The following is a 25,283-nucleotide window of genomic DNA, read 5'->3' on the forward strand; positions in this document are numbered from 1 at the left end:
CAACCTTTTTTCTGAAATTTTTCTAGAACCGCAGAAATTTATGCCCCGTATTGCAACAAAGAAATTGCACAATAATTCCAAAAATGTTTCAGTTATCAAGTTAATACAAATAGTTATTGCTAGAGAGCCATTACTTTTTGCACCGGCCGTTTACACCTTTTTTCTTCCTTTCCTACCTTCCCAACCACTGACTCAGTGCCTATAAAACACAACCATCTCAGTTCCTACTCCCACATTGTTGGGTGTCACCATTGCTTATCAGTTCATTACGTCCCTCCTTAGTTTTGATATTGTTGTTCTTCACCTGCAAACGCTTAAAACTTTATCAAGAACGAAATACAAGGATTCCTCCTGACGAATTTCTCGTCTGCCCAACCACCCAACTTTATTATCATAACCCCACCCATAATATTTTCAGAGAGCAATCATTTATTGGCACGCCTTTCGCCTTTTGTCAGCAAATACTCTCCATCTCGTCCGTTTCGAAAATATCATTCTTTTCCGGGGCAGTTTTTATTGATATATTTAGTGTTGTTAGGAGTTCGTCAGAATATGAATTTTCATAGTTTCATCTTTTGAATTTTTTTGTGTAGCTGAAATGCTGAAAAATCTAAAACTAAACGCTTGTGTAGTAAATTCCTTGAAAAGTTAAAATTGATTTTTTTTTTGGAACCTGTAATTGAAAGCTATTTTAAAACTGTCAAAAGATGAAGTTTCTTTTCAAATTCCACTATTTTTACATTTGTAAAATGGTTATTTGCAAAACTTCATTCAATTAGAAAAAGGTTCCTGAATTTTTCTACATGTCATCTATACTTTAAATATTTTTTATTAATACTGTTTTGTTTCCGAAACATCATTGCTAAAAGACAACATATATTTTATTCTATGTTATTTATTTTTTGCCATGTGAAATATCGAACAGCATATCTTCCAAATATTATGTATGACTCATTCAAAAATTAATAAAAAAGTTTTTTCTAACAATCTCTTGAATGGAACTTCGGAATTGTGAAAAATGTCTTGAAATCGTTTTTTTAAAATTTCACTGGTTTCAATAGAAAAACAATGATGATTATAACTTTAAAATGATGAAAAATGAACAGCGATGACTTTTTTCCTCAAGTTTTTTATTCGAAATTGTATACTTTTATTTTTTTAATACGGACTCATCGAAACTTTTTGAACATTTATTCATTGTTTAAAGCCTCTTCACATTATATATATTATTACACTTACATTTTTAACAAACTACAATTCTTCAACTCCAGCTCGCAATGAATCTGTGCTCAGTATTCGGGATCTCTATATGCATATTAGCGTCCAGTTTCGCACAAACCCAATCCCCACAATGCAATCAAACAACTCCACAAATAAAATCAATGAAGCCTAACTTTGGTGCATCCAATGCATTTTACGATATTGCTAAAGGAATTTCAGATGGATTGCAGAACACTCCGAATTCGAAAACGTATGATGTAAGTGAACCTCTTTGTTTGTTCTTATCAATTTAAGATTTTTCATATACTGATAAGCAGTTCCGTACACCTCTAAGTGTTATTACAAATTGGAACTATTAAAATTTGGACCGAATCAGTCTGAATTCCAAAAATTTCTGCAAAATTTTCCATATAAATAGCAAAACTAGAAAATATGTTTTTAGGACCTAAACGACTTAATATTTGGAAATGGTGCAGTTTCCTACAATCAAGTCATCCAGGACATGGTTATCAATCAAATTGGAGCCATTATCTTCTGGAGTGTTGGCTTTGTTTTTGTGCTTGCTGCTCTTGTATTCGGAGTTGCCACGTGTATTTGGCAAATTTGTTTCTCGTGTGTTCCAAAGGAGACTGTAAGTTTTCACAGTGATAACCAGTTGAAAATACTTTACATTTTCTAATAAACATAATTTAATTTATTGGAAAATTTATATGTTTAGATTGTAAAATCTTTTAATTTTCTGAATTTTCAGTCAACTCGCTCAGAAATCACTGGTTATGTCTATGCGGGACTTTTGGTCACTGTATTCGCGTTTACTCTAACTGGATTAATTATTTTCAATGTTGCCGAGACAGATCTCACAGATTCGATCGATAATGGAATGGTCTACATAAATCAAACAGCTTCAGGTAAATTTCTTAGAGAAAAATAAGTTATCCGGTGAAATTCCACGAATTTGAAAAATACTTATCATGTACAGAATCCTAGTTTTTTTTTCAAACCAAAAGCGACTCAAATTATTCTCTCTGATTTTGGAACATACCTAATTATTACTGGTTTTTTTTTGAAAATCATCTTTATTTTCCAATTTATTATTGAAAATTACAGATCTCAACACTGTCATCAATGATGGAACGGACCAGGTGACATGTGAAGTGACTACAACTACAACTCAAACATTTGGCAACGTGAATCTTTTCATTTCAAATTACTCTGCAATAGTTGTTGGTGGTACTGCAACCGAAGTTGGACTCACTGCAGTTAATGCTGTAAGTAATTTAGAGTAGGAGGCTCATAGAACTCATCCACCTGCCAGTATAAGTTTCTTTGTGAGAAAATGCCAAAATTTCAGCTTTCACAAAATTTTATTTCATCAAAAATATAAACTTAACATTATCAATGCATATAAATTAGAGTTTGCCAAATAATTGTCACAATCTTTAGAATTAAGCGTTCGGTTTTTGTTTGCATGAGAGCCGAGACTTCTTTAATTAAAAAAAACTAACGAAAAATTGCAGTTCGAATACCGTAACTTCCAAATTCAAAACAACGCGACAATTGATGCAGCAAATATCTTATTGACTTCGATGGACAATATTAACACTAATGGGGATGCCTGTACCACTGATAAATCAGTTTTGCAACAGCAAATAGAAATCATGATCCCGACGTTGAATGTAAGTTGCTCATACAATTTTCAAACTCAAAATCATGCTTTAGGCGCTGTCATCTGGAGCTCAAACTGTGCATACATCACCGGAAATTATTGCACTAAACGATCAAATTGACTTATTGAAAAAAAACGTAAGTTTCTAAAATATTTTAAAAAACTATACAAAGTTATTTAGATTCAAACTCAAGCCGACAGTGCATCCGGTTCAATCAACAGTACCCAAGGAACTATCAACGATGCAATGACCTCTATCAGAAATATGCTTGGAAATGTGCAAAATGATCTGAATAATGTGATGAATTCATTGGCATCAGCGCATCGGGATGTTGTTACGGTTAGTCTAATCTGATATAGATTACATACACTAAAACGTGGAATTTCAGTCAAGTGCATATTCTGGTCTGAAAATCGGAATCCGGCTTCTCATCACCATTCCTGCATGCATTGGATGTCTGTTCTGTATTCTTGCATTTGTTGCTGTGGTATTATCTTTATTGAAAAAAGAAAGTGAGTCGACTTTCTTTACTTTTTATTTTTAAACTTAAGAACTTTCAGATGTCGAATTTCTTGCAACCGCCGTTCTTGTCGCTTTTTACCTGACCATTCTCATTTCAATTGTTCTTATTTTATTCTCGAGTGCTGCATTTGTACTGGGATGGCTGACATCTGCTGCATGTGTTCCCATTTTTGAAGATAACAACTATACACTTTTCCGGCTTATGAATCAAACAATTGCTCCAGTTGGAACTGGGAGTCCTGATACTGTTAATATCGGGTAAGACAAATTAGTGTGATGAAACGAAAGATTATCAACTATATATTTTTTTCCTACTTTTAACTTTTGTAGATTTGATCACTACGCTCACATTTATTTAATTTCTCAGAAAATTTCTCACAATCAGAACTTTAATTGTTTTTAAAAAAATTGAACATTAAAAAAGCAAATAAATGTGGAGTGGTTTCTTCGCTACATCTTCTTTTAAAGATAATTTTTTTTTAAAAGATGTTTTCAAATAAGAATTTCTAATGTACCCTATAAAATCTGACTTTGAATCAAAATTTTAGATATTGTATTAAATACATTGTATTGAGTTCCTTACTGAATTGAACCTATAAAAAAACATGCTGTAATATCTCACATTCCAGACAACTTTTGCAATCTTGCAACAACCCAAGCATGACATTGTACACTGCAGTCGACGGGCAAACAATTATCTCTGCAGACTCTATCAATCAACAAATCAATTTGGCTTCTTATCGGGATGCAGCAAACAATGAAATTATGAGTCAACCCAATTCCACCTACACAATTGACAACAGTTATTTGGTATGTTTTTTTTCAAATTAAAAAAATTTCCAATTTTCAGACGGATAGTAACAGTTTGAATCAAATTGTGAACGCTGCAAACGAGGCAAATCTGTCGGTTTGTGGAAATGACGATGCAACTGCTAAATATAAGGATTACATTCAAAAGCTTGCAGTCTCGGATGCCTTGTCTAATCAGTTTATAACAAACTTGCAAACCTTGGCCGCAAATGCTCCAAATACGGTAATTTTTGTGTATGGGGATTTAATATTCAAAGAGAATTTCAGACTTCAATTGCGAAAAACCAAAATAATAATTACTTCAATCAGGGAGATTTGTCGATCAATCAGTCTATTTCAGACCTAATTGTAAGTCATCACCAAATTTTTTGTTTCAGCCTTCTCATTTTCAGATAAATCTCCAAACAAATGTGTTCATGTGCCGTCCATTTGTAGATGTATACAATAATGGAGGTTTCGTAATGTGTGAACAATTTGGAAAGCCTATTCAAGGACTGTGGGCTGCTGTTGGATTAACTGGACTCTTTCTGTTTTTCCAGTCAATTCTTTTGCTTCTAGTCTATCGCTGGTTGAGGACAAATAGTGATGATTTGGCAATGTATAACTACAGAGATAAGGTGAGATAATTTTTAAACTTTGAACAAAGTTGGGAACTCGGTTGGAAAATTAGCACTGATCAAATGATGGCTGCTCTCTATTTCATATTAGAGTTTTTTAAAAGTGCCCTAGTAGGAGGTCAACGTCTCTTGGCCTACGCGCCTGCCTCAAGTTTGCCTGGCTGAAAAATATTCATCTACAGTTTGGATTGAAAAGAATACCATTTGAAAGATAGCAAATATATACTTTAGTAGTAGTTACAATGCAGGCGTAGGCCGCTGTCAAAGCAGCGCTTTCTAATATTTTATCTAAAAATCAAGTACCGAAATTTCAGAATGACTCAACGTCAAAATACAGTGGCACCCGAAAACTCGGTGGCAAAAAGGACCAAGTTCGTCCAACTGAGGAGTGAGTTTCCCTTCCCTCTGTCAAATTTCATACCTATTGTTTGTCCCTGTCACGTTTTAGGAGACAACTCAATCATCATCGTCCAAGTGCTCCACAAATGAATGTCTACAACTACAATCAATAAGTACTCTTCGTGGAATTTTTATGTGATATGAATTGATAATCCTTTGTTCCTCCTTTGTTGTTTTATGTTCAGAGAAAACACTATCATTGGATTCTTTTGCTATTTTTTATTCATTTAGTTTCATTTATCCAAATTTACACTTTTTAAAAATTAATTTTTAAGATTGTGGGCAACACCAATATTGAGCTCAACTTCAAATACGGAAACACGACAGCTTCCAAGAGTTCGACCATATGATATGGATATTGTTCAGCCGTGAGTTTTTACACTTCCAAATAGGCCTTCAAAGGAGGTCTGAAATTGAGGTGACCTACGCCTACCTTGTAGGCTAGTTACTTTTAACTTGCAGGCACAGTGTAGGTATTATTGTGCCTGAATGAACATTACTTTCCTGAACACCCTTCAAAATTACTGAAAGCTTAAAATTTCAGATCAGAGTATGACTATTCCTACGGCACTGGATCGCAATCACATTATCCACGTGTTCAAGTTCTTCCAGATGAAAGACATCAGCCGATGTCACCAAATTACTATGACACACAACAATACGGAACAAGGTAGGCAGGGCTAGCCTTCTGAAAAATTCAAACCTTTACCGCTGTTATCGATGTTTTCCAAAACTTTGCTACGTCAAATCAAATAATTTTTAGAACTCGATTCAATGATATCGACTTGTTTGATCATCAAAGTAATAATGGAAGTACGGCACGAGGCCTTCGCCGATTATAATTATTTATTTCAAACAACTTCAAAAATCCCGGAATTTTTGAAGCTGTTTATTAATTACTATTGTTCCTGTACATTTTTTTGTTTTGAACCATTGTGGCTTTACATTTGTTCCTTCCTCCTTTTGCTCAATAAATTGGATGAGATCTCATTTTTTGAAAATATACGTATGAACACTTTTAGATGCACACAAATTGAAATTGGAATACCTAATTGAAATATTCCCGTCAGAAGAAATAATATTCAAAATATACTGCCCTGGTTTTGGTAAAGTAATTATTATTTGATATTTTCCATCACCGATCAAGTTTTTATAAGAATTATCCTAACATTTCGCTTGAAGGTAAGTGCTGCTCGTTTTTGAGAATATAAAAAAGTTGTTGACTTCCAGATCGCAATTTATTTGAACATGAAGCTTTGTTTATTTTTTGGAATCATATCCTTCACCTCGATTGCTTTTTGTGCTAATAGTCCGAAGCCTCAGCCAGCTCAATGTCCTAAATCTTCTCTGGAAACCAAACCGATGACACCGTCACTCAGCGGATCAACTGGCTTTTACGGAGTTGGAAAAGGAATTTCGGATGGTCTACAGAAAGCTCCAGATTCGCAGACGTATCAGGATTTGAATAATCTGATTAGCGGCAAAGAATCTTACGCTGACACCATCAAAAGCATGGTTCTGAGCCAAGTCGGCGCAATTATCTTCTGGAGTGTCGGATTCATCTTCATCCTTGCTACAATAGCACTTTGCATCGTTACTTGCATTTGGCATTTCCGTTGCGCATGCGCTCCCAAGAAATCTGTAGGGAATTCCAATTTTCTTGAAACTTCAATTCATATAAATTTCAGGCGGTCCGCTCGGAGATCACTGGAATGGTCTACATTGGTCTATTAGCAACCACTCTTGCGTTCTCAATCGCTGGTGTAATAATTTTTAATCTCGCTGAAACAGATCTAACGGATTCAATTGATAATGGAGTGACTTATGCCGATAAGATTGTTACAGGTAACTCATGAAAATTAATTTCAGATATGGTTCTCTGAAATTCCGCCCCGTGTTGCTTCTTCCTTTTTCAAGGAAGTGCTCAGAAATTTCAGTTTTTGATTTCACTGATTATCTGATTAATTATTCAGACATTTTTGATGTTCTTTCCAATGGGAAAAATCAATTAACATGCGAAGTGAAATCTTCAACATCACAAGCGTTGGCTGAAATCCGATCGTTTATTAAGAATTACGCAGAAGATGTGATCGATGGAACAACGACACGAGTCGGTTTGACTGCTGTTAACAACGTAAGACGATTGGAATCAATTACATGATTTATTATAATTATAGTTTTCAGTTTGATTCTGATGCATTCAAAAGAAGTACTGAAGTCACGTATAACAAAGGAGTGAAGTTGATTGGTGATCTCCAAACTTTACAAATGTCTCCCAAAACTGGTCCAGACTGTAGAAATACGGCTGCCAACTTATTGGAGAAAGTTATTATAATTCAAAGCGCTTTATCTGTAAGATTTCTGTTGAAGTTTAATATTCTGCCATTCCCGGATATTGCGTTGGAAGAAAATTACAAAACTTTGGTTTTAAGAACACTAAAAATCCAATGTCCACAACCGGGAATTGAAGATTTTTCTTTTTTTTTCAATTTCTGCTTAAAATATTATTTTCAGGCTTTATCACTTGCTGCACACTCTTTCAAAAACTCGCGAGAATTGAAAGAAATTAACGATTTAATCAAAAAGATTAAAGACGAGGTTGGTATGAATCAGAACTGAATCAGCAAACAGTTTGCCCAATGGGAATATCGAAAAATGTGCCTTTTCAATTTTTTCAGGTAGAATCTCAATCTAAAGGTGCTGCTGGTGCAATTGATAGTGCTGAAGTATCATTGGATGACACTATCAATTCAATTGTGCATTTCTTGGATAAACTTCAACAGGAAGTCAAAGCAGTAAAGAAGATTTCGATTCCTTCAATTCATCAGAAAGTTGTTTCCGTTAGTGCTAACAATTCCAATTATATCCTGGGACAATTTCAATTTCAGTACGTTTCCACTGGAATGGTAATTGGCATTCGTGTTGGTGTCACTATCTTAGCTTGCTTGGGGTTAATATGCTGTATCCTTGCTATTGTTGTAGTGGTTCTTTCTCTGATGAAACAAGATGGTAGGATAAAGTCAAATAATCCAAAAGTTTATTTCAATATTTAGGCTTGGCAATGAAGCTCTCCGTCGCCGTTATTATATCTTTCTTCGTTTCAATCGTACTCTGCATTATTCTATTTAAAATTGCAATGACTGTGTTTGCTATGGGATTAGTGGTGTCATCAGTTTGTGTTCCAGTTTTTGGAGATGACAAGTACACATTATTATATTGGAATTCCGATTCCAGCAATTGGAAATCATTCCTCAATCAACATTGGGTGAGATCTTTTCAAATCGAGTTTTGACTTACAAACACTCAAAAGTAAAAGGTAGCATTTTTCCAATGAATTCCCGCAGACCTGTTACATGGTAAAATTCCATAATAAATTGGATTTTCCATTTTTACAGTCAATTACTCAACTCCTGCAACGACCCAAATATGACTCTACACAAGGCAATTGATGGAAAGTCGATAATATCGGAGGAAGATGTAAAGAAGCTGATTAACCTGGACAAGTACCGAGGCATAGCTGATAAGCTGATCAAGGAGCACCCATCTCCTGGTACAGATGGGACCCTCAACGCGGGCCAGGAGTCCCCCGGAAACGGGGCCAATACCCATCAACACCCAAATTCAAAACCACGTCTGGACCAAACGGAGGAGTGCTCCAAGAGCCTCAAAGTTTTTTCGGACAGAGCGGCGCTAAGAGGGAGCGCGTCGCTATGTGAAACACCATCCCTCCCACACACCACCTTCCTCAAGAGGAAGCTTCTCGTCAGATCTGGCGACGTCGAAAGCAACCCAGGACCCACTGTTAAATGGCCCTGCTCCATCTGCAACAAGAACGCCGACGGGAAAAAGGAAACCAGTATCAAATGTATGGCGAGCCTGTGCAGAGTCTGGACCCATGCGAGATGCGCCAACATCGGGAAAAACCCCTCCAGCCACCATGGCTTCTTCTGCGCCGGCTGCTCTATTTCTGGATCAACCACCACCACAAGACCTTTCAGGCCTCCAGGACCCGCCACTAACACCACTGCCTCTTCCACCCTTGCTCTGCCCCCACCCACTAAGCCAACTACGCCCAGCGAGCTCAGGATTATGCAATGGAACGTTAATGGGTTAAAAGCAAGAATAAAAGATCTCTACTCGCTCATCGCTAAATACCGTCCACACATCATCTGCCTCCAAGAGCTAAAAATCGACGTTAAGGATTCCTCCATCAACTTCCCAGAGTACAGAGCTATTCTGATTCCCAGAAACTCAAAAGGTGGAGGAGTCGGCATACTTGTGAAAGACTGCCTAAATTTTTCCATGACGGAACACACAATGGAACAATCATTCGAATCAGTCACGGTTGCAATTGACGGAAGTATCAAAGTTACGCACTCTCTTCAAACAGCTCGCGGAGACGGATGCAGAACCCAGAATCATTAAATGGATCGTCAACTTCATCAACAAACGTAAAATCAAGACTTTCTTTGATGACTGCTGTTCAGGATGGAAGACCACGAAAGGAGTCCCCCAAGGCGGAGTTCTTTGCCCGTCGCTCTTCAACTTCTACACAAAGAATGTCCCCACTGATCCAACTGTCTTGCTCGTGGCATACGCAGACGACACCAGTATCCTAGCACAGGATGCCAACCTATTCAGTGCAGCCAAGAAGGCTCAAGATCATCTGGACAAACTGGCTTCCTTCTTCAAAGAAAGGAGACTCTCCATATCTGCTGCGAAATCCACGTGCACCGTCTTCTCAGCTTTCTCAGGAGACTTCAAATTTGATCCTCTGCTTACCTGGGAGGGAATCCAAATTCCTACCACAAACGAGTGCCGTCTCTTAGGGCTTCACCTTGACTCCATGCTCTGCATGCGCGAACACCAAGCCCAAATCAAGGAGAGACTCCAGAGCCAGCTGAATCAGATGAAAGGACTCGCCGGGACCACCTGGGGCAGCAACAAGGAACTCATGCTTACCACGTTCAAAGCCATCACCAAACCGGGCGCCACCTACGCCTGCCAAAGTTGGTCTCAACTTGTAAAGCCCACGAGGATGGACAGCCTTGACTCATCGTACAGGGCAATCTTGCGCGTCTGCTGCGGCCTCACAAAAGACACCCCTGGATACCACATCCACGACGAGGCGGGCATCCTTCCCTTATCCCACGAAATTAAGCTCATGAACCAGCAATATGCGATATCCATGATAAAATCTGCGGGACATCCATCAAACGGTCTAACAGGCCGCAGAAAGTTGGCACGTAACACGACAAGAAGTAGCAAGCCGCCCAGGGAACCCCCGCTGGATTTCCCTGACAAGACACTAGACGACTGGAAGAATCACCCTGGCTCCACAAAAAGCCTGCAGAAACTAAACCACACAAAATTCGTTGCTCACTTCCTGGCGAACCGACCGACGAACAAAATACTAGGAACTGCTGCACCAAAAATCTGCAAATCGGAGGAAGAGCTCCCTCGTGAAACCCGGACTGAGCTTGCCAGACTGCGCTGTGGCCACTCAAGATTATGTGGTTCTTACGTTGCCAGAATTGAAAACAGAAGCATTTCCCCTTGCAGGAAATGTGGAAGTGTGGAGGGTGGCGTGAATCACCTTTTGACCTGCATCTCCTCGGTCCCTCTGCTCCCAAAGGACCTGTGGGAGAAGCCGGTGGAAGTGGCCGAGGCCCTGGGCCTCTCCACGACCCCCTTCGACCCCGGAGGAAACGGAACCACCCCTCCATAAAACACGGACCAAGGATTTTTGAATTTGCACAACAACAACAGGAGCACCCATCGCCTAATTTTGCTAAATTCAATACTTATGAGGTATTTTAAATAATGATTTACTTTAAAACGAAATTCCTACACTATCAAAAACTTTTTAGTTTTTTAGATTGCGAAGAAACTTTTGAATGATAACGCTGAACAAGCCAAATCTGCGAATCTGGCTATCTGTGACAACAATAATTTAGATCAAACGTTTATTGCATACTCGGAATCTCTTTCCATGTCCCACTTACTTTCCCAGCAATTTGTCAAAAAATTAGAGACTCTGGCAGAAAATGCTCCGAAAACGGTGGGTACAAATGCGTTTCAACTTTATGAGCACTTGTGTTTCAGCCATCGATTGCAAAAGATCTGAATAAAACTTATTTCACTAAAACGGAAGCAATTTTGAAACAGGCTGTTACCAAGCTTTTTGTGGGTTGATGATTTCATTTATGCAATTTATTTAATCAGTAAATAATTTTCAGAAAGCCCTGCAAGATGATATTTTCAAGTGTCGCCCGTTAGTAGATGTCTACAATAATGCAGGGATTTCAGTTTGCGAGCAATTTGGATTACCAGTTCATGGAATGTGGGCATCGGTTGGCTTGGGTGGTGTTGTGCTATTCTTCCAAATAATTTTATTGCTTCTTACTTTTCGTTGGTTGAGAACTCATAGCAAGAATACTGTTGGCAAGAATGGAAAAAGTGATAAGGTTCGTTTTTTTTCAAATTTTGGCAATTACCGGAAGCTGTTTCAATTGTAACACTAAATACCATAGATTATTGTATATTTTCTTATGTTGATAGCGATAGTCTACATAGCTTGACTGCTCAATAATCTTGCACTCCATATTGTTTATTGGTTGAACCCGAATACAACCAAAATACGAGAAATCAAATCTTTAACACCATGAAGCTAAATTATTGAATAGTTCCTGAATCTGTTTTGAAACCTTAACTTTAGGTTTGCCAGAACCGCGCCCGTCAGTTAAAATATTTCTGAAAATTATAAAGCAAAACACTAATTCTTTACAGACGGGGACATCAGGCTCAATGGAAAAGGCTGGCTCGAAAGAAAAAGACAAAAAGAAAAAGAAGAAAAAAGATAAGGCAAATCCGACTGACAAGTGATTGCCACTCCCGAATTCAAAATATTATAGCTATTATTTCAGAGGATCCGTCGAAAAAACTAAATCGAAAGAATCCGATGGAGATCCTAATAAAGATGTTACGCCAGATAAGATTCCCGGAAACAATAAAAAAGGGAGCACACTCGACATCGAGCCGATCTGGTGAATTTTAATGTCCAGTATGAATAAACGATGCTTTTTTTTTGAAATTAATTTTAATAAGATTTGAAAAATAATTAACGTGATAAACAGAAATCATGAAATGTGTGATTTTTTTGTTCCCGTGAGAAAAAAAATCACATGTAAGAATTCAACAGTTTTCAATCATTAATCGATCTTATTCGACTTCGAACAAGTTTCCTTATCATTATCCCAGCATTTTCATCAGAAGGTAAGTGGTTGTTGCAGATGGTTTTCAGATACGGGTTTAGCGCCGTACTATCTACACACAGTAATGCTTTGCTGCCTTTAAATTAAGAATACTGTATTACTACAAAGCACTGTAAACTGCAAGCTATGGCTTATGAATTGGATTCCCGAATTATAAAAGGACACTAAATAGGTTGAAACCCGAACCATCTGAAAGGCAGAGCACAAATAAATCAGTCAAAAAAACGTACAGCTTCAAGTCGACAAATCTCATGAAATTCCAGATCGCGATTGATTGGAAAATGAAACTTCGTTTGTTTGTTGGCTTCATAGCCCTGATCTCGATTGCTTTTTGTGCTAAAAGTCCGAAGCCTCAAGCATCAGGACCAGCACCAGCTCAATGTCCAAAGTCTTCTGTGGAAGTTAAACCGATGAAACCTGAACTAACAGGATCTGTCGGATTTTATGGAACTGGCAAAGGAATTTCAGATAGTCTGCAGAAAACTCCAGATTCGAAGTCTTATGAGGTAAGGGGGGGCTTTCTTGTGCCACTATCATCATAATGTTATTTCAGGATTTGAATAACCTAATTAGTGGAAAAGAATCCTACGGGGAAACCCTTAAAAGTATGATTCTGAGCCAAGTCACTGCAATCGTCTTCTGGAGTGTTGGAATCGTTTTGATCATTATTGCAGCTGCACTTTGCATCGTAACTTGCATTTGGCAGTGTTGTTCTACGTGTGCTCCCAGAGAATCTGTAAGGACTTCAAATTTACTTGCATCTTCAATTCATAATAATTCTAGGCGGTCCGCTCTGAATACACTGGAATGGTATACCTTGCTCTGTTGGCTACCACTCTTGCGTTCACCCTAGCAGGTGTTATAATTTTCAATCTCGCGGAGACTGACTTTGTCGATACTGTTGATAATGGAGTGAAGTACGCCAATCAGCTCACCTCAGGTAACATACATTCAAAAGACCTCGTGGAGCTTGAAAATCAGTAGATTCTTTCTGACAGATCATTTAAACTTGTATCACATTCCACGTTAATTTTTCAATTATTCAGACATGTCGAATGTTTTTTCGAATGGAAAAAATCAGTTGACATGCGAAGTGAAATCTTCAACATCACAAGCATTCGCTGAAATCCGATCGTTTATAAGGAACTATGAAAGAGATGTGACTGATAAAGCTGCGACACAAGTTGGATTAACTGCTGTCAACAAGGTTAGACGATTCGAGTCAGCTATATGATTTTTCATTATAATACTTTTCAGTTCGATGTTGATGCATTCGTAAAGAGTACTAGTGATACCGTTGAAAAGGGAGAGAAGTTGAACGCTGCACTTGCTAATATTAATAATCCTTCTTCGGAATGTAAAACGAGTGCCAACGAGTTGAAAGCTAGAGTTTCAGCAATGGGTATAGCCTTAAAAGTGAGAGTTTCCTTCGATTTTGGGGAATTTTGATCAAGACTATTGAAATGCTTTCGAGTATATCAACAAACATTCAAAGATTTCTGGAATTTATATCAGCAAACACTACCTTCCGCAGTGCTACATTTTCTGAACAGTTCCATCACTGAATACAGCTGCTATGAAAGACTTTTTCCTTATTTTTTAAACGGAATTGTTTCCAATCTAGTTTCACCATTTCAACTTCAGGGTCTATCAACCGCTGCAGACACAGTGATGGGGTCGAGCGAATTGGACAGTGTTAACAAAATGGTCGATGTGATTAAAGCTGAGGTTTGTAGTAATTTTGTGATTCAAGAACTAAGTTATTTTTAATTTAAGATTAAATCTCAATCTAGAGGTGCTGGTAGTGTCATTGATAGTGCTCAGAAATCAATCGACGACACTACGAATTCAATTGTAGAATTTCTGGATCAGGTTCAACACCAAGTTGAAGAAATAAAGAAGTCAATTCCTAAATATCACGAGCAAATTGCTGGCGTGAGTGAAGAAACGAATAAATTTTTAAACAGAAAATTGTATAATTTCAGTACAATTCCTTCAGTACGGTGCTTGGAATTCGTCTTGGTATCATTATTCCGGCCGCCATGGGATGTATCTATTGCATCGTTGCAATTGTCGCTGTGATTCTTTCGTTGATAAAACAGGACGGTAAGATTGATGGACACCAGTAAAAAGGATCAGTTTTAATATTTAGGTGTGGCACTGAAGCTCTCTAGATTTGTCATCGATGGCTTTTTCTCCTCAATCACTGGCTCCATTACACTTCTAGGATTTGCAATGTTTGCATTTGCATTGGGATTAGTGGTGTCATCGATATGTGTTCCAGTTTTTGAAGATGATAACTACACTTTGTTCCGTCAAATGAATGTTCCGATGCCTGCAGCTGACAATAAGACTAAAACATCCATCAACATTGAGTGAGAAATTTAAATATACAGTTTTGGCAGTTGATTTTTTGTCCAAGTCACTGAAAAAGTGGGTTGATACCAATAATTTTTTCAAATTTCTAAAAGAGTGGAAAAGATCCTTTTTCCAGTCAGTTACTTGAGTCTTGCAACAATCCAAGCATGACCTTGTACAAAGCGATTGATGGAAAAAAGTTGATATCTGAGGAGGCTATGAACAAACAGATTAACCTGAATAAGTACCGAGACATGGCTGATAAGAAGATCAGTGAGCAACCAAAATCGGATTTTAAGCTTCCTCAAGCAACGAATTATAAGGTATTTTCATTCATAAATTACACATTCATCATGATGGGGTAGTTTCCAATTAGAAATAAAAATTACAGAACCATATGAAAGCTGTGAACGATAACGCTAAAAAAGCACAATCAGCGGATTTGTCAAAGTGTAAAGACGCTGATTTGAATAAACAGTTCAAGGAATATGCTGCTTCTCTCAAAAAATCTCAAGCACTTTCCAAGCAGTTTATAGACAACTTGGCAAAACTGGCAGAAAACGCACCAAAGACGGTGTGTTTAGGTTTTTTCTAGATTTTCGGAAACTTTTATGTTTCAGTCTACAATTGTAAAGGATCTCAACAAGAATTATTTCACTAAAAAGGAAGCGGTTTTGAAACAGGCAGTGACCAAGCTTTTGGTAGGTTTTTCTTGACAGTTGTCTTAATCAGTAATTCATTTTCAGAAAGCTCTGCAAGATGATATTTTCAAGTGCCGTCCGTTAGTAGATATCTACAATAATGCAGGTGTGCTGGTTTGTGAGCAAGTTGGATTGCCAATTCATGGATTGTGGGCTTCAATTGGTTTGGGTGGAGTCGCAATGTTCTTCCAGATTATTGTATTGCTTCTCACTTTCCGTTGGTTGAGTACTCATAGCAAGAAGAGTGCTGGGAAAAGTGATAAGGTTCGTTATTCATTCAGCTCTAAGACTTAAAGTTGGGAGCTTATAAGTGAATACTCCATCTGTATTTCGTTAAAAATGTTTTACTTATGAGACCTCTAGAACTATCACTATAGTGAGCATAATCTAGAAATTCAAACATAGCTTTTTACAGATGTTAAAGTCAAAGGAGTCGAAAGAAAAAGAAGAGAAGAGCGAGAACAAGGACAAGAAAAAGAAAAAGAAGAAGTCGAAGAAGGACAAGGAAGAGTGAGTAAACTTGCATACTAGCCAGATTATTATAATCGACTTTTCAGAGAAGGCTCTGCCGAAAAAGCTGATGGAGATGCTAACAAGAATCCTCAAGATCCTGCTGCACCAGGTGAAATTGGAAGAAATGGATCAGCTGAAGCAGGGTCTCAACCGACATCAGTAGAGGGTAAATCTGATGCAGCTGAAGGTGCTTCTCCAATGGCCCCAGGAAACGGAAAGAAAAGCGCCGTGAACACGCTTGACGTTGAGCCAAAATCGTAGAACTTTTTCCTTATTATTGATCGATATGAATGAATGATTCACTTCTCTGATTTTGTCTTTTTGTAGGCACATAAGCTTTTTCAATAGATGCTCTTGCTACAGCTATATATTTTCCTTTCTACAAGCAATCTATACCGTACTAGACGGAGGAACTCCCGCAGTCGGATCCCAACCAAAACTTGGCTCTCCAATAAAAAAGTAATTGGAAATTTTAAAATTTTCACGTGTTACACAGAGACGACCTTATGAGCAACAAGCTATAGCTTGTATACAACGTAAATCTTAGTTTTTTCCACGAATCAGTATCAACTTATTTCTTTATTTCTTCGTTTTGCAAATCCATATTGTATTCAACGAGTGGAATAACAATGAAACATTGCTTCATGATAATTGGTATTTTCGTTTTCAACGTCTCAGCTCAAACACTTCAACCACAAGAAACATGCGGTCAGCCAGCACTGAAGATCAAGGCTATCCATCCAGAATTCGGAAGTGCCACTGGATTTTATGGAATAGCGAAAGGAATGTCGGACGGAGTGCACACAAATCCAAATTCTAAATCGTATGAGGTAAGTCAGAGATCGAAAATTTTTTGATAATTTCAATATTTTTTAGAATCTGAACAAGTGGCTCTTTGAAAACGGAACTGTAACTTTAAATGATGTTTTTGCGGATTTAGTAGCCGGTCAACCTGGACCCACAATCTTCTGGAAATTGGGGTTCATTTTGGTCTTTGTTACACTGGCTTTGTGCATCGTCACAGCTATTTGGCTGTGTTTTTATTCATGTGCTCCCAAGAAAAATGTTGGATTTTCTGTTTTTTCTTAAATCTAGTTTTAAAATTGAATTTACAGTCAAGCGATTCCAAAATCACTGGAATTGTGTACGCTGGATTGTTGGTTATCACATTCGCAATCGCATTAAACGGGTTGATACTATTCAACACGGCTGAGAGTGATCTAGTGGATTCAATTGACAAAACGATGGACTACGTGAAACAGATCGCTTCTGGTAGGGTTGTTAGGTCTCAATTTAGAGTCCTCGCTCTCTGTAGAAACAAAATCTATCATAATTTTGACAACTATCGGGGAACAGTGAGGGAACAAGATCTCTATAGAGGGCGACCTCAGATCTTTGCCCTTCTACTTGTCCGTCACTTTCCGGCAGTTGCCTTTTTTGCTGAACAGCATTTTTCCAGACCGCACCAAAGTCCTAACCGAAGGTGCATATCAAGTGGCATGTGAATTCTTACGTACAACTTCTCACAACTTTGCCCATTTGAACTCTTTTGTTTCAAATTACACGTCAACTGTAGTTGACGACACGGAAAGTGGTGTTGGAATAGTCGATGTTAATGATGTAGGTTTAAAGAATGTATTCAATAAGATCAATTAATTTTCAGTTTGATCTTTCTGGCTATCGAGATCAAAATCAAATCACAATAAAGTCAGGAAATGCTCTGGTAAATCGTCTTCGAAATATGAACACTCTTGATATGGACTGCAAGGCACATGCAAAAAATTTGGTCAAAGAAATACCGGTGCTTGAGAAAACATTGCCGGTAAATTTTACAATAATGTGTGCCTGCTTACAGGCCCTCAAAAACTCAGTTGAATGTACCGAATAGGCGGTAGATAGGCACGTATGCATAAAGACGTCCTACAATTTTTGATCATGAAAATTTAAACCTAAAAATCATTATTTAGACGCTGTAGTTTTTGTTTTTTTTTTTTTTTGAAAAACCACTATCAAAATACCTTACTAATGAAAACAAATAGTTCAGGTCTCCGCAGCAGCCACACGCATTATCAAAGGATCCATGCAACTTCAACGCATTAATTCCCAGATCAAGGATATTAAAGATCATGTATAGCTTTTTCTTAATTTTCTACTCAAACCCCCTCAATTTTCAGATTCAAACCGAATCTAATCGCGCATTAAAAGCCATCAAACAAGCACAAAAAATTGTTGATGGTTCTCTGAAGACTATCAATACTTCGCTGATCGCGTATCAACAGGAGGTGACCGAAGCGCTGAGCACACTGAACTCTGGTCATGAGCATTTTGTGGCGGTAGGTACTTGAAAAAGCTACTGAAGAACATGATCTGATTTTGGTCAAGTGGATATTCTAGCTTGAAAATTTGTGTTCGTCTTCTTGTGACTTTGCCTATTTGCATTGGACTCGTTTTTTGTATCATTGGATGTGTAGCAATAGCCCTGTCACTTTGGAAGAATACACGTAAGTTCAAATAATTTTCCAGGAAACTTGAATAGTTAATTGAATTTTAAGCTTCAAAGTTCACCCTGCCCACTCAATTCCCCAAGCTCGCCACAATTGTTCTCGTTGGTTTTTACGTTAGCATCGTGGTTTCCATTGTGCTTCTTTTATTTTCGAGTACTCTTTTTATCTTGGGATGGTTCGTGTCAGCCATATGTGTTCCCACTTTCCAAGATGATAATTATACAATGTTTCATAGTATACATGTATCAATTAATAGAACAAATGGACCTTTGGATTATTTGAATATTGGGTGAGATATTTCAGAGCTCAGAACCTAAAGCTCATATAATTAACTTTCAGAAAACTTTTCACATCCTGCCGCAATCCTAGAATGACACTGTACAGCGCAATTGAGGGAGAGAAATTGTTTCGCCTAGAATCAGTTACCGAGAAGCTGAACTTGAATGCCTTTCGGAATATGACAAACGAGAAAATTATGAAACTGCCTAATTTGACATTTTCATTCGAGAAGCATCATGAAGTGAGAAAGAAAATAATATTTTTGACGAAATTAATATTTTTTAGATATCATTTGACAAAATAAGCCATGGTTATAGTACTGTAAAGAAATCCAATTTAACAGATTGTGATGATGAGGATGCAGTTCAAGAGTACCAAGAATACATTGAGCTCCTTGAAAAATCTTATTCGTTATCCGATCAATTTGTGGATATTGTGAAGACGTTGAGTTCGAATGCTCTAAATATGGTATTTTAGCAATCTTTAGAAATTTATGTTTCTAAAAATGTTTCAGACTTTGATAGCCAGGGATCTTAACAATGACTATTTTGATAGTGGAGACTGGTCAATTAATGAGTCAATTACGGCGCTTAGGGTGAGTATACTAGAAGGCGTCGGTTAATCATCCGATTTTTCAGACAAACCTTCAAACTAATATATTCATGTGTCGCCCGTTTATTGATATCTTCAACAATGGGGGTATCATTCTGTGCCAACAGCTTGGAAAACCAATTCATGGAATGTGGGCTTCTGCTGGGTTAGCTGGAATTGCATTTCTTCTTCAATCAATTCTCTTTCTTCTTGTTTACCGTTGGTTGAGACAAAGTGATGTTGATAAGGTTTGACATGTCTAACAGTATGAAGCTCTACTGTCTAGTTTCAGAAAGATTCCACAGCTGTACCATCCGTGAAGTCCACCAGTGACCCCAAAGTGGATACTGAAAGTTCACATGCCAGTGTGCACCCGACAGAGTCAGTTACAACAGTTACTGAAGGAACTAACTATGAATTGGCAAAAACTCCGAAAACTCCAGCAAAGAGAGCATCAAGGGCTTCATTTGACACACTTGACGTTGTACCAAAATGGTGATTGATGTTTATGCAAACTTCCAATTGTCGGTACCTTATTTTCATGTTTGTATAGAATTATAAAGTGTTTTATTTCAATTCAGACAGTTTTATGGTGTTACTTTTTTGAAGACCTATGCTCTCCTTTTCGCTCGAAAAAAGCTTCTGAGAATATCACTGCGAATAGATATTTTATTAACTTTTTCAGAAAATTTACTAAAATTTAGTCAGACATTAAAAAAACGATCAAGCAAATAATTTGTTCGCTTATTAAAAACTCCCACCTCCAATTCCAATGACGTCATGACTTTTCAAATAGTAGCCGAGCAGCTTCCATTTCCTTCCATTTCATTTCTTATCAGTGCCAAATTGAATGATTTATTATCTTAATGCGGCGATGGCTTGTAACCAACGCCCCGTTTTTACATTTTTCAACTACCATCGGTAGACCGAATTTATACAATTTTAAATTTAAATTGATTTTAAAACTGAATCTATTTTAGACTTTTCTGCCTACCAGGCAAATTTGCCTGAAGTTATGTAATGCCTTGATGTTTTGCCTTTTTCGTATATCGTTTTTGTTACCTTTAGATGACACGTCTCGTACTTCTCCTATTTGTTCCGGCACTGCTCGCCTTCGATTCATCATTCAATTACGGATGCCAAAATGGACAATGTACCTTCCAACTTGTGGTTCCCAAGGTGACACATTTTCAATACATTTTCACATAGTACTGAAATTCTCAAATTGAAATCGTTCAGGAAGTGGCTCAAGCTATCGATGAACAAACCCTGAACAATGAAGTTGCAACTATTGCTTCAAGTCTCTCAAAATTGGATTCCACAATTTTGAAATTTAATGACACCGGTGCATGTGCCTTCACAAAAGTAAATTTGTGCCAATTAAGCTTTTCTAGACTATTGAGCAATTGATTTCAGGGTTTTAATGCGAACTTCACAGTGGTCAATGCAACTGGTCAGAGCTTGAATGATAATGTTCAAGTTGCTAGTAATAATGCATCAGGTAAATAGGCAGGAAGTCTGTACTGTAGTTTAAAAGTTTTAAGTTAATGCATATATTTTTGGAGTTCGTAAATTTTTCTGACCAGGTGTGCTCTTAAATTCAATTCTCACATTTGAAATTTCCCGTATTCCATTTTATTTCCAGACCTACTTACCGCATCAGCAAACGCCAACACAACCGCCACATTGCTTTACAACTCAATTTCTTGCTTCCAACAAAATGTAAACTCCAGCTACACATGCTTCTCACCTCCAAGCACTATTGCTCCGTCTACCATTGCTCCATCCACAACTGCCAGCGATGTCTCCACTGTAAACCCTGTGACTGACAACGGAAGTACCGTGTCTCAAGGAACTCAGCCGACTGGTGGAAGTACTGCTGCTCCAGTGAGTACTGATGCACCAGGTTCTACTGTCTCTGGAGCAACCGATGCATCCGTTGCATCCACAGCTGGTGGAGATACTACTGCAAGTGGAGCTTCTGTGGTATCAACCGCTGCTTCTTCCGAGGCCTCTACCGCCGCACCTGAAGCTTCTTCCGCTGCCGCTACTGTAATCAGCGGCAAGCCAGTTTAGGAACTCTTAGATTTCTCAGAACCACATCCTGATCGTCAGCTCGCAGAATTTCATGATGTAATAAAACCCCTTAATGGAATAAATTCGATGAGGCTGTGATTCTGAAAAATCGCCCAATTTTATTCATTATTGCGAATAAACATATTTCATTTCAAATCCATTTTTTGAGAGGGTACAGTGTGAAAATTTACAACTGAAAAATGGCCATTGCTCAGTTTTACCACTCCTATGTTTGGGAGTCGACTCTAAATTATTCAAATATTAAACAAAAAAACCAAAAATTTCAAAACCAAAAATTTCAAAACTTGAAATTTACTGAAACAATGACTGAAACATTTCTATGCTTAGATGCTAGATGAGTAGAACTTATTACACAGTTAAATTTTTTATTGAGCTTAATTTTATCTCCATAAATTAGTCAATAGAATGATTGCCTAAAAGATCCAATGAATAATCGATAATATTGATTGGTTTGCATTGTTGATCTGCGATGAACTGCTTGAAAAGTCCCTTATTCAATGCATCCACAAATCGTTGCATAGTCTGAAATGTTACAATAATCGAAGCCTGATTTTGAAACGAGCTCCAAGAGCAGCAGCTCTACCTGTTGCCTAATCGAAAGAGTAAGATCATCTTTGACATCATACGAAATCATTCGAATCCCATGAATAAAAAACGCGGTGTGTAGAAAAGTTTGGAAGAACTCGGCAGTTTGTTCAGCTTCGTTTTTCTTGGCGAGCACTTTCTTTTTGGTTTTCCAAATTTTCAGCATTATATCCATAATGTCATGCTGGTCACAAACAAATGGGAATACAGAGAGAAGTGGGTCAGATATAAATTCTGAAATTAGTTCAAAATATTGTTTGGGTGGGTATGAAATCCTACCAGCACTCAATGGATTCCGATTGTCCCGAATTAAAATGGTTCCAGCTCGTCGGCGGTAAAAGTGGAAGAATGGTAAATAAAGAGCATTGAATACTATGACATCGGGGAGGGAGCTGGAAAAATAATTTGGGTTGAACTTAAAGTCAGGTCAGGGATCCAGATTTTCAGCTTTCTTAGTTTCCAAAACTCACTCCACATATGAAACCTTATCCTTGGGAACATCCATCACTTGAACCAGAACTCTTCTTTTCGAAGCTTCCGGCAACTTCATTTTTGTCATCACTTCATCATCCAAATACAAAACATTCGTTCTACTTGGCACTGCTTTATCATCAATTATCAGTCGCAGATATGTATGTCCCAAACTCTTTTCCTCAATTCCTATTTGTGTCTTCACCAAATGAGATGCTTCCACAACAAGTACCACTGTCGGAGATCGATAGTTTGAGCGGAGAACAAAATCAGAAAACTCGATGCAGCTTCTCGTCTGGCTCTCTTTTTTCTCAAAGTACCACGTTGAAGATTTGACACGTGGCACAAGAGTGTGCACGTTGCTCACAATTTGAGTGGATTTTGGATTTGTGATGTCGACAAGAGCCATTCTGACAAGTGCCTTGTGTTCGATTAGGGGCATCTTTTCAAATCGAACTAGACGGATAATTTTTGATATATGGACAGTTCGCTTGTAAACCTGCAAAAAATATAGTTGATTTATGAAAGTGAGCAAAAAATGTGTTGCTATGAGTAGCAAATGATTCATAGTAAAAATTTTTAAAGCAATTTTCTCAGCCGTTTTTAGGAAGACTCAGAGGTTTTTTGGCAAAACTGTAGCATTTTTTGGGTAGAAACTGCAAGTTTTAAACTTTTACCTGATCCTTGTAATGACTCCAAAAAAGATCATGAAATCCAATATTTGAAGTTGATAGTCTCGGAGCCATATGGCACACTAGTGACAAGTGAGTGTCATTGTCATATGCTTTACCAAGACAGTCATCAACTCGAGATGCCTGCCGGTTTGCTTCTCGTCTTGATGGATCAGTAGTCGTAGATATTCCGATCACCGAATCTCGAACTCCGAGGCGACTAGACACTTTTGATGGCTGAAAATTTCTACTTATTAAACTAACGATACTAGAGAAAAGTAACAAACCACATTCTTCGGCTTTTCCTTAACATGTTGTAAATAAGTCTTTGGCACAAGACCCCTCTGACCATATTCATCCAGTGCAGTCCACCAACCATCGGATCTTGTCTGTGTGATTCGATACTTCTTTCCTTTGATTAACTCCAAATCCCCTTCAGCTTCTGCATCCCAACTGTCAATTGCAACAAAAACATTGCCACGGACTACAACTGGTTCCATAACTTCTCCAGAATCTCCACGACTCGGATTCTGAAGCCTTGAGATGACTTCATCAAGTTCTTGACGTTCATTCAAAGTCTTTGATTCAAGAGGTTTTGTAATTGTGATAGGTTGTCTGGGTTTTGGTTGAGGTTGCTGGTGCTGTTGCTGTGGAGGCTGTGGCTGACTCGGAAGAGGATCATCCAGCTGAACATCCGTCTCAATAATTTCTGAATCATTATCAGAATCTTCTGATTCATCATCGTTATACATTGTGCTTTTTCGGCGGCCAATTGCAGCCATTTTCGGTTTTTCTTCTTCTGATTGAGAGTCCACACTGGAATTGAATATTTAACTATTTATTAGAGAAATTGAATTTAATTATAATTTTACCTGACAGAAAACGATAATTGCTCCTTTTCCGGGCTCAAAGCTGTCAATCTTTGCTTCAACTTGTCAAGTTGCTCTAGAGCGTTTTCTTTCTTGTAGGTCTCGTCAGTTTTGGCCTTTTCAATTCGATTTCGGTGATCGTCGAGCTGCAAACTGTATGCATATGTTGATATCCTTGAATGATACTTCTACGTAGGCACGAGAATGCCTACCTACCAGAGTGCCTACGGTCTACACATATGCCTAACAATTTTTCAATGTTTGTAAACAATTAATTGAAATTAAATAGAAAGTTGGTCGACCTAAAATCTATGAATCAAACCGGAGATCCCATAATGGGCGGTAGGTAGGCCCGTAGGCAGCCAGGCATAAGGCAGATAGAGAAAATGCAATTTTTACCTGTCTATGCAATTCCTGGCACTGTCTGACAAAATGTTTGCGAAAACTTGCTCTCGACGCGGCTTCGGTGTCTTTTTGCTCTTTTTCGAGGCGATTTATCTGAAAAAAAGGCTTTTGCTATTTTTCCTTGAAAATACGGTTTACGGTCTAGACACGACAATTTTTGTCGAATGCGAAAAGTTGTGTGCCTTTAAAGAGTACTGTAATTCCAAACTTTCGTTGCAGAGGAATTTTTTAGTTTTTTAATAGTTTTTAGATGAAAATATGTACATTAAATTTAAAAAAAATTCTGGAATTTTGAATTACAGTACTCTTTAAAGACGCACACCTTTCCGCATTTAACAAAAATCTGTTGTGACGAGACTCAGTTTTAATTATACGTTTGAAATTTAATTAAAACGTTGAAAATGCGCCCCACTGCAACTTTTTGGGTATTGAAGGGATTTTTTTAGTTGGAAATGAACAATAAACCACGAATTCAATTTTTAGTTATTTAATAATGTGTAATGGAAAAATTAAAAAATTCACAATAATAATTTTTAAATAAATTACAAAAAAATCCAAAAATTGAAAAAAATCGAATTCCTTTTCAAATTCGTGTTAACAATTAATATTCCCCACCTGATATTCAAACTGCGGAAATCGATTTATGGCATCCTGCAGACTTAGAATGCTTCCAAATATGGACATCCTGCTTTCCTCTCCCCCTGGAAAGCTCTTTTCCGCGCGGCCACT

At 37.7% G+C, this 25,283-nt stretch overlaps 5 protein-coding genes, 2 non-coding genes and 1 pseudogene across 8 annotated transcripts; 7 read left to right on the forward strand and 1 right to left on the reverse strand.

The window, feature by feature from the left end:
• The first annotated feature begins 1,271 nt into the window (after positions 1-1,271).
• On the forward strand, positions 1,272-6,225 carry M28.8 (Protein tweety homolog). Its single transcript, NM_063893.4, has 17 exons — positions 1,272-1,478; positions 1,664-1,852; positions 1,973-2,129; positions 2,329-2,489; positions 2,739-2,897; positions 2,941-3,024; positions 3,069-3,227; positions 3,277-3,400; positions 3,449-3,668; positions 4,040-4,220; positions 4,261-4,443; positions 4,488-4,568; positions 4,613-4,837; positions 5,152-5,225; positions 5,512-5,604; positions 5,781-5,906; positions 6,000-6,225. Exons 1-17 carry the CDS (start codon positions 1,278-1,280, stop codon positions 6,076-6,078), a joined length of 2,496 nt encoding a protein of 831 aa, NP_496294.1. The 5' UTR covers positions 1,272-1,277; the 3' UTR covers positions 6,079-6,225.
• Positions 6,226-6,484: 259 nt separating this feature from the next.
• Positions 6,485-12,121, forward strand: M28.2 (annotated as a pseudogene). Its single transcript has 14 exons — positions 6,485-6,877; positions 6,925-7,081; positions 7,210-7,370; positions 7,421-7,588; positions 7,751-7,834; positions 7,915-8,076; positions 8,125-8,245; positions 8,290-8,501; positions 8,632-8,662; positions 10,976-11,047; positions 11,115-11,297; positions 11,342-11,422; positions 11,476-11,703; positions 12,026-12,121. Coding segments are annotated over exons 1-14 (2,149 nt in total).
• Positions 12,122-12,418: 297 nt separating this feature from the next.
• On the forward strand, positions 12,419-16,388 carry M28.9 (Prominin-like protein). The gene is made up of 16 exons (NM_001377851.2): positions 12,419-12,511; positions 12,774-13,016; positions 13,064-13,246; positions 13,294-13,450; positions 13,557-13,717; positions 13,768-13,926; positions 14,155-14,238; positions 14,287-14,445; positions 14,496-14,616; positions 14,663-14,885; positions 15,005-15,191; positions 15,260-15,442; positions 15,489-15,569; positions 15,615-15,833; positions 15,985-16,079; positions 16,127-16,388. The coding sequence occupies exons 2-16, from the start codon at positions 12,792-12,794 to the stop codon at positions 16,341-16,343; spliced, it is 2,454 nt and encodes an 817-aa protein (NP_001364587.1). The 5' UTR covers positions 12,419-12,511; positions 12,774-12,791; the 3' UTR covers positions 16,344-16,388.
• On the forward strand, positions 15,527-15,547 carry 21ur-15552. Its single transcript, NR_051612.1, has one exon.
• A 323-nt stretch (positions 16,389-16,711) lies between the features above and the next one.
• On the forward strand, positions 16,712-19,987 carry M28.4 (Protein tweety homolog; the record flags this gene model as incomplete). The annotated part of the gene is made up of 14 exons (NM_001377852.1): positions 16,712-16,912; positions 16,959-17,147; positions 17,198-17,354; positions 17,542-17,702; positions 17,746-17,904; positions 18,127-18,210; positions 18,257-18,415; positions 18,460-18,583; positions 18,635-18,875; positions 18,926-19,106; positions 19,151-19,333; positions 19,380-19,460; positions 19,504-19,704; positions 19,749-19,987. 14 exons carry the CDS (start codon positions 16,712-16,714, stop codon positions 19,953-19,955), a joined length of 2,328 nt encoding a protein of 775 aa, NP_001364586.1. The 3' UTR covers positions 19,956-19,987.
• Positions 19,988-20,524: 537 nt separating this feature from the next.
• M28.10 (Flo11 domain-containing protein) lies at positions 20,525-21,685 on the forward strand (the record flags this gene model as incomplete). The annotated part of the gene is made up of 4 exons (NM_063896.8): positions 20,525-20,635; positions 20,696-20,821; positions 20,873-20,957; positions 21,102-21,685. 4 exons carry the CDS (start codon positions 20,525-20,527, stop codon positions 21,530-21,532), a joined length of 753 nt encoding a protein of 250 aa, NP_496297.2. The 3' UTR covers positions 21,533-21,685.
• On the forward strand, positions 20,700-20,720 carry 21ur-14768. The gene has a single exon (NR_051613.1).
• A 216-nt stretch (positions 21,686-21,901) lies between the features above and the next one.
• nphp-1 (Nephrocystin-1-like protein) lies at positions 21,902-25,265 on the reverse strand. The gene is made up of 9 exons (NM_063897.5): positions 25,170-25,265; positions 24,549-24,647; positions 24,153-24,295; positions 23,568-24,096; positions 23,287-23,517; positions 22,609-23,108; positions 22,418-22,530; positions 22,137-22,372; positions 21,902-22,075 (listed from the first exon to the last, which is right to left on the reverse strand). Exons 1-9 carry the CDS (start codon positions 25,236-25,238, stop codon positions 21,947-21,949), a joined length of 2,049 nt encoding a protein of 682 aa, NP_496298.1. The 5' UTR covers positions 25,239-25,265; the 3' UTR covers positions 21,902-21,946.
• Between the last annotated feature and the right edge of the window lie 18 nt (positions 25,266-25,283).

Source organism: Caenorhabditis elegans, chromosome II (assembly GCF_000002985.6).
Source record: "Caenorhabditis elegans chromosome II".
NCBI classification, from domain to species: domain Eukaryota; kingdom Metazoa; phylum Nematoda; class Chromadorea; order Rhabditida; family Rhabditidae; genus Caenorhabditis; species Caenorhabditis elegans.

Excerpts from the sequence above, each read along its gene's own strand:
- M28.9 (NM_001377851.2), top strand. The coding sequence starts at position 12,792 with ATGAAACTTCGTTTGTTTGTTGGCTTCATAGCCCTGATCTCGATTGCT. Across the intron at positions 13,718-13,767 it reads GATTAACTGCTGTCAACAAG|TTCGATGTTGATGCATTCGT; the intron begins GTTAGACGATTC and ends AATACTTTTCAG. Across the intron at positions 15,443-15,488 it reads CAGAAAACGCACCAAAGACG|TCTACAATTGTAAAGGATCT; the intron begins GTGTGTTTAGGT and ends TTTATGTTTCAG.
- M28.8 (NM_063893.4), top strand. The coding sequence starts at position 1,278 with ATGAATCTGTGCTCAGTATTCGGGATCTCTATATGCATATTAGCGTCC. Across the intron at positions 2,490-2,738 it reads GACTCACTGCAGTTAATGCT|TTCGAATACCGTAACTTCCA; the intron begins GTAAGTAATTTA and ends GAAAAATTGCAG. Across the intron at positions 3,401-3,448 it reads ATCTTTATTGAAAAAAGAAA|ATGTCGAATTTCTTGCAACC; the intron begins GTGAGTCGACTT and ends AAGAACTTTCAG.
- nphp-1 (NM_063897.5), bottom strand. The coding sequence starts at position 25,238 with ATGTCCATATTTGGAAGCATTCTAAGTCTGCAGGATGCCATAAATCGA. Across the intron at positions 24,648-25,169 it reads TTCCGCAGTTTGAATATCAG|ATAAATCGCCTCGAAAAAGA; the intron begins GTGGGGAATATT and ends CCTTTTTTTCAG. Across the intron at positions 22,531-22,608 it reads GATAAGGTTTCATATGTGGA|CTCCCTCCCCGATGTCATAG; the intron begins GTGAGTTTTGGA and ends TTATTTTTCCAG.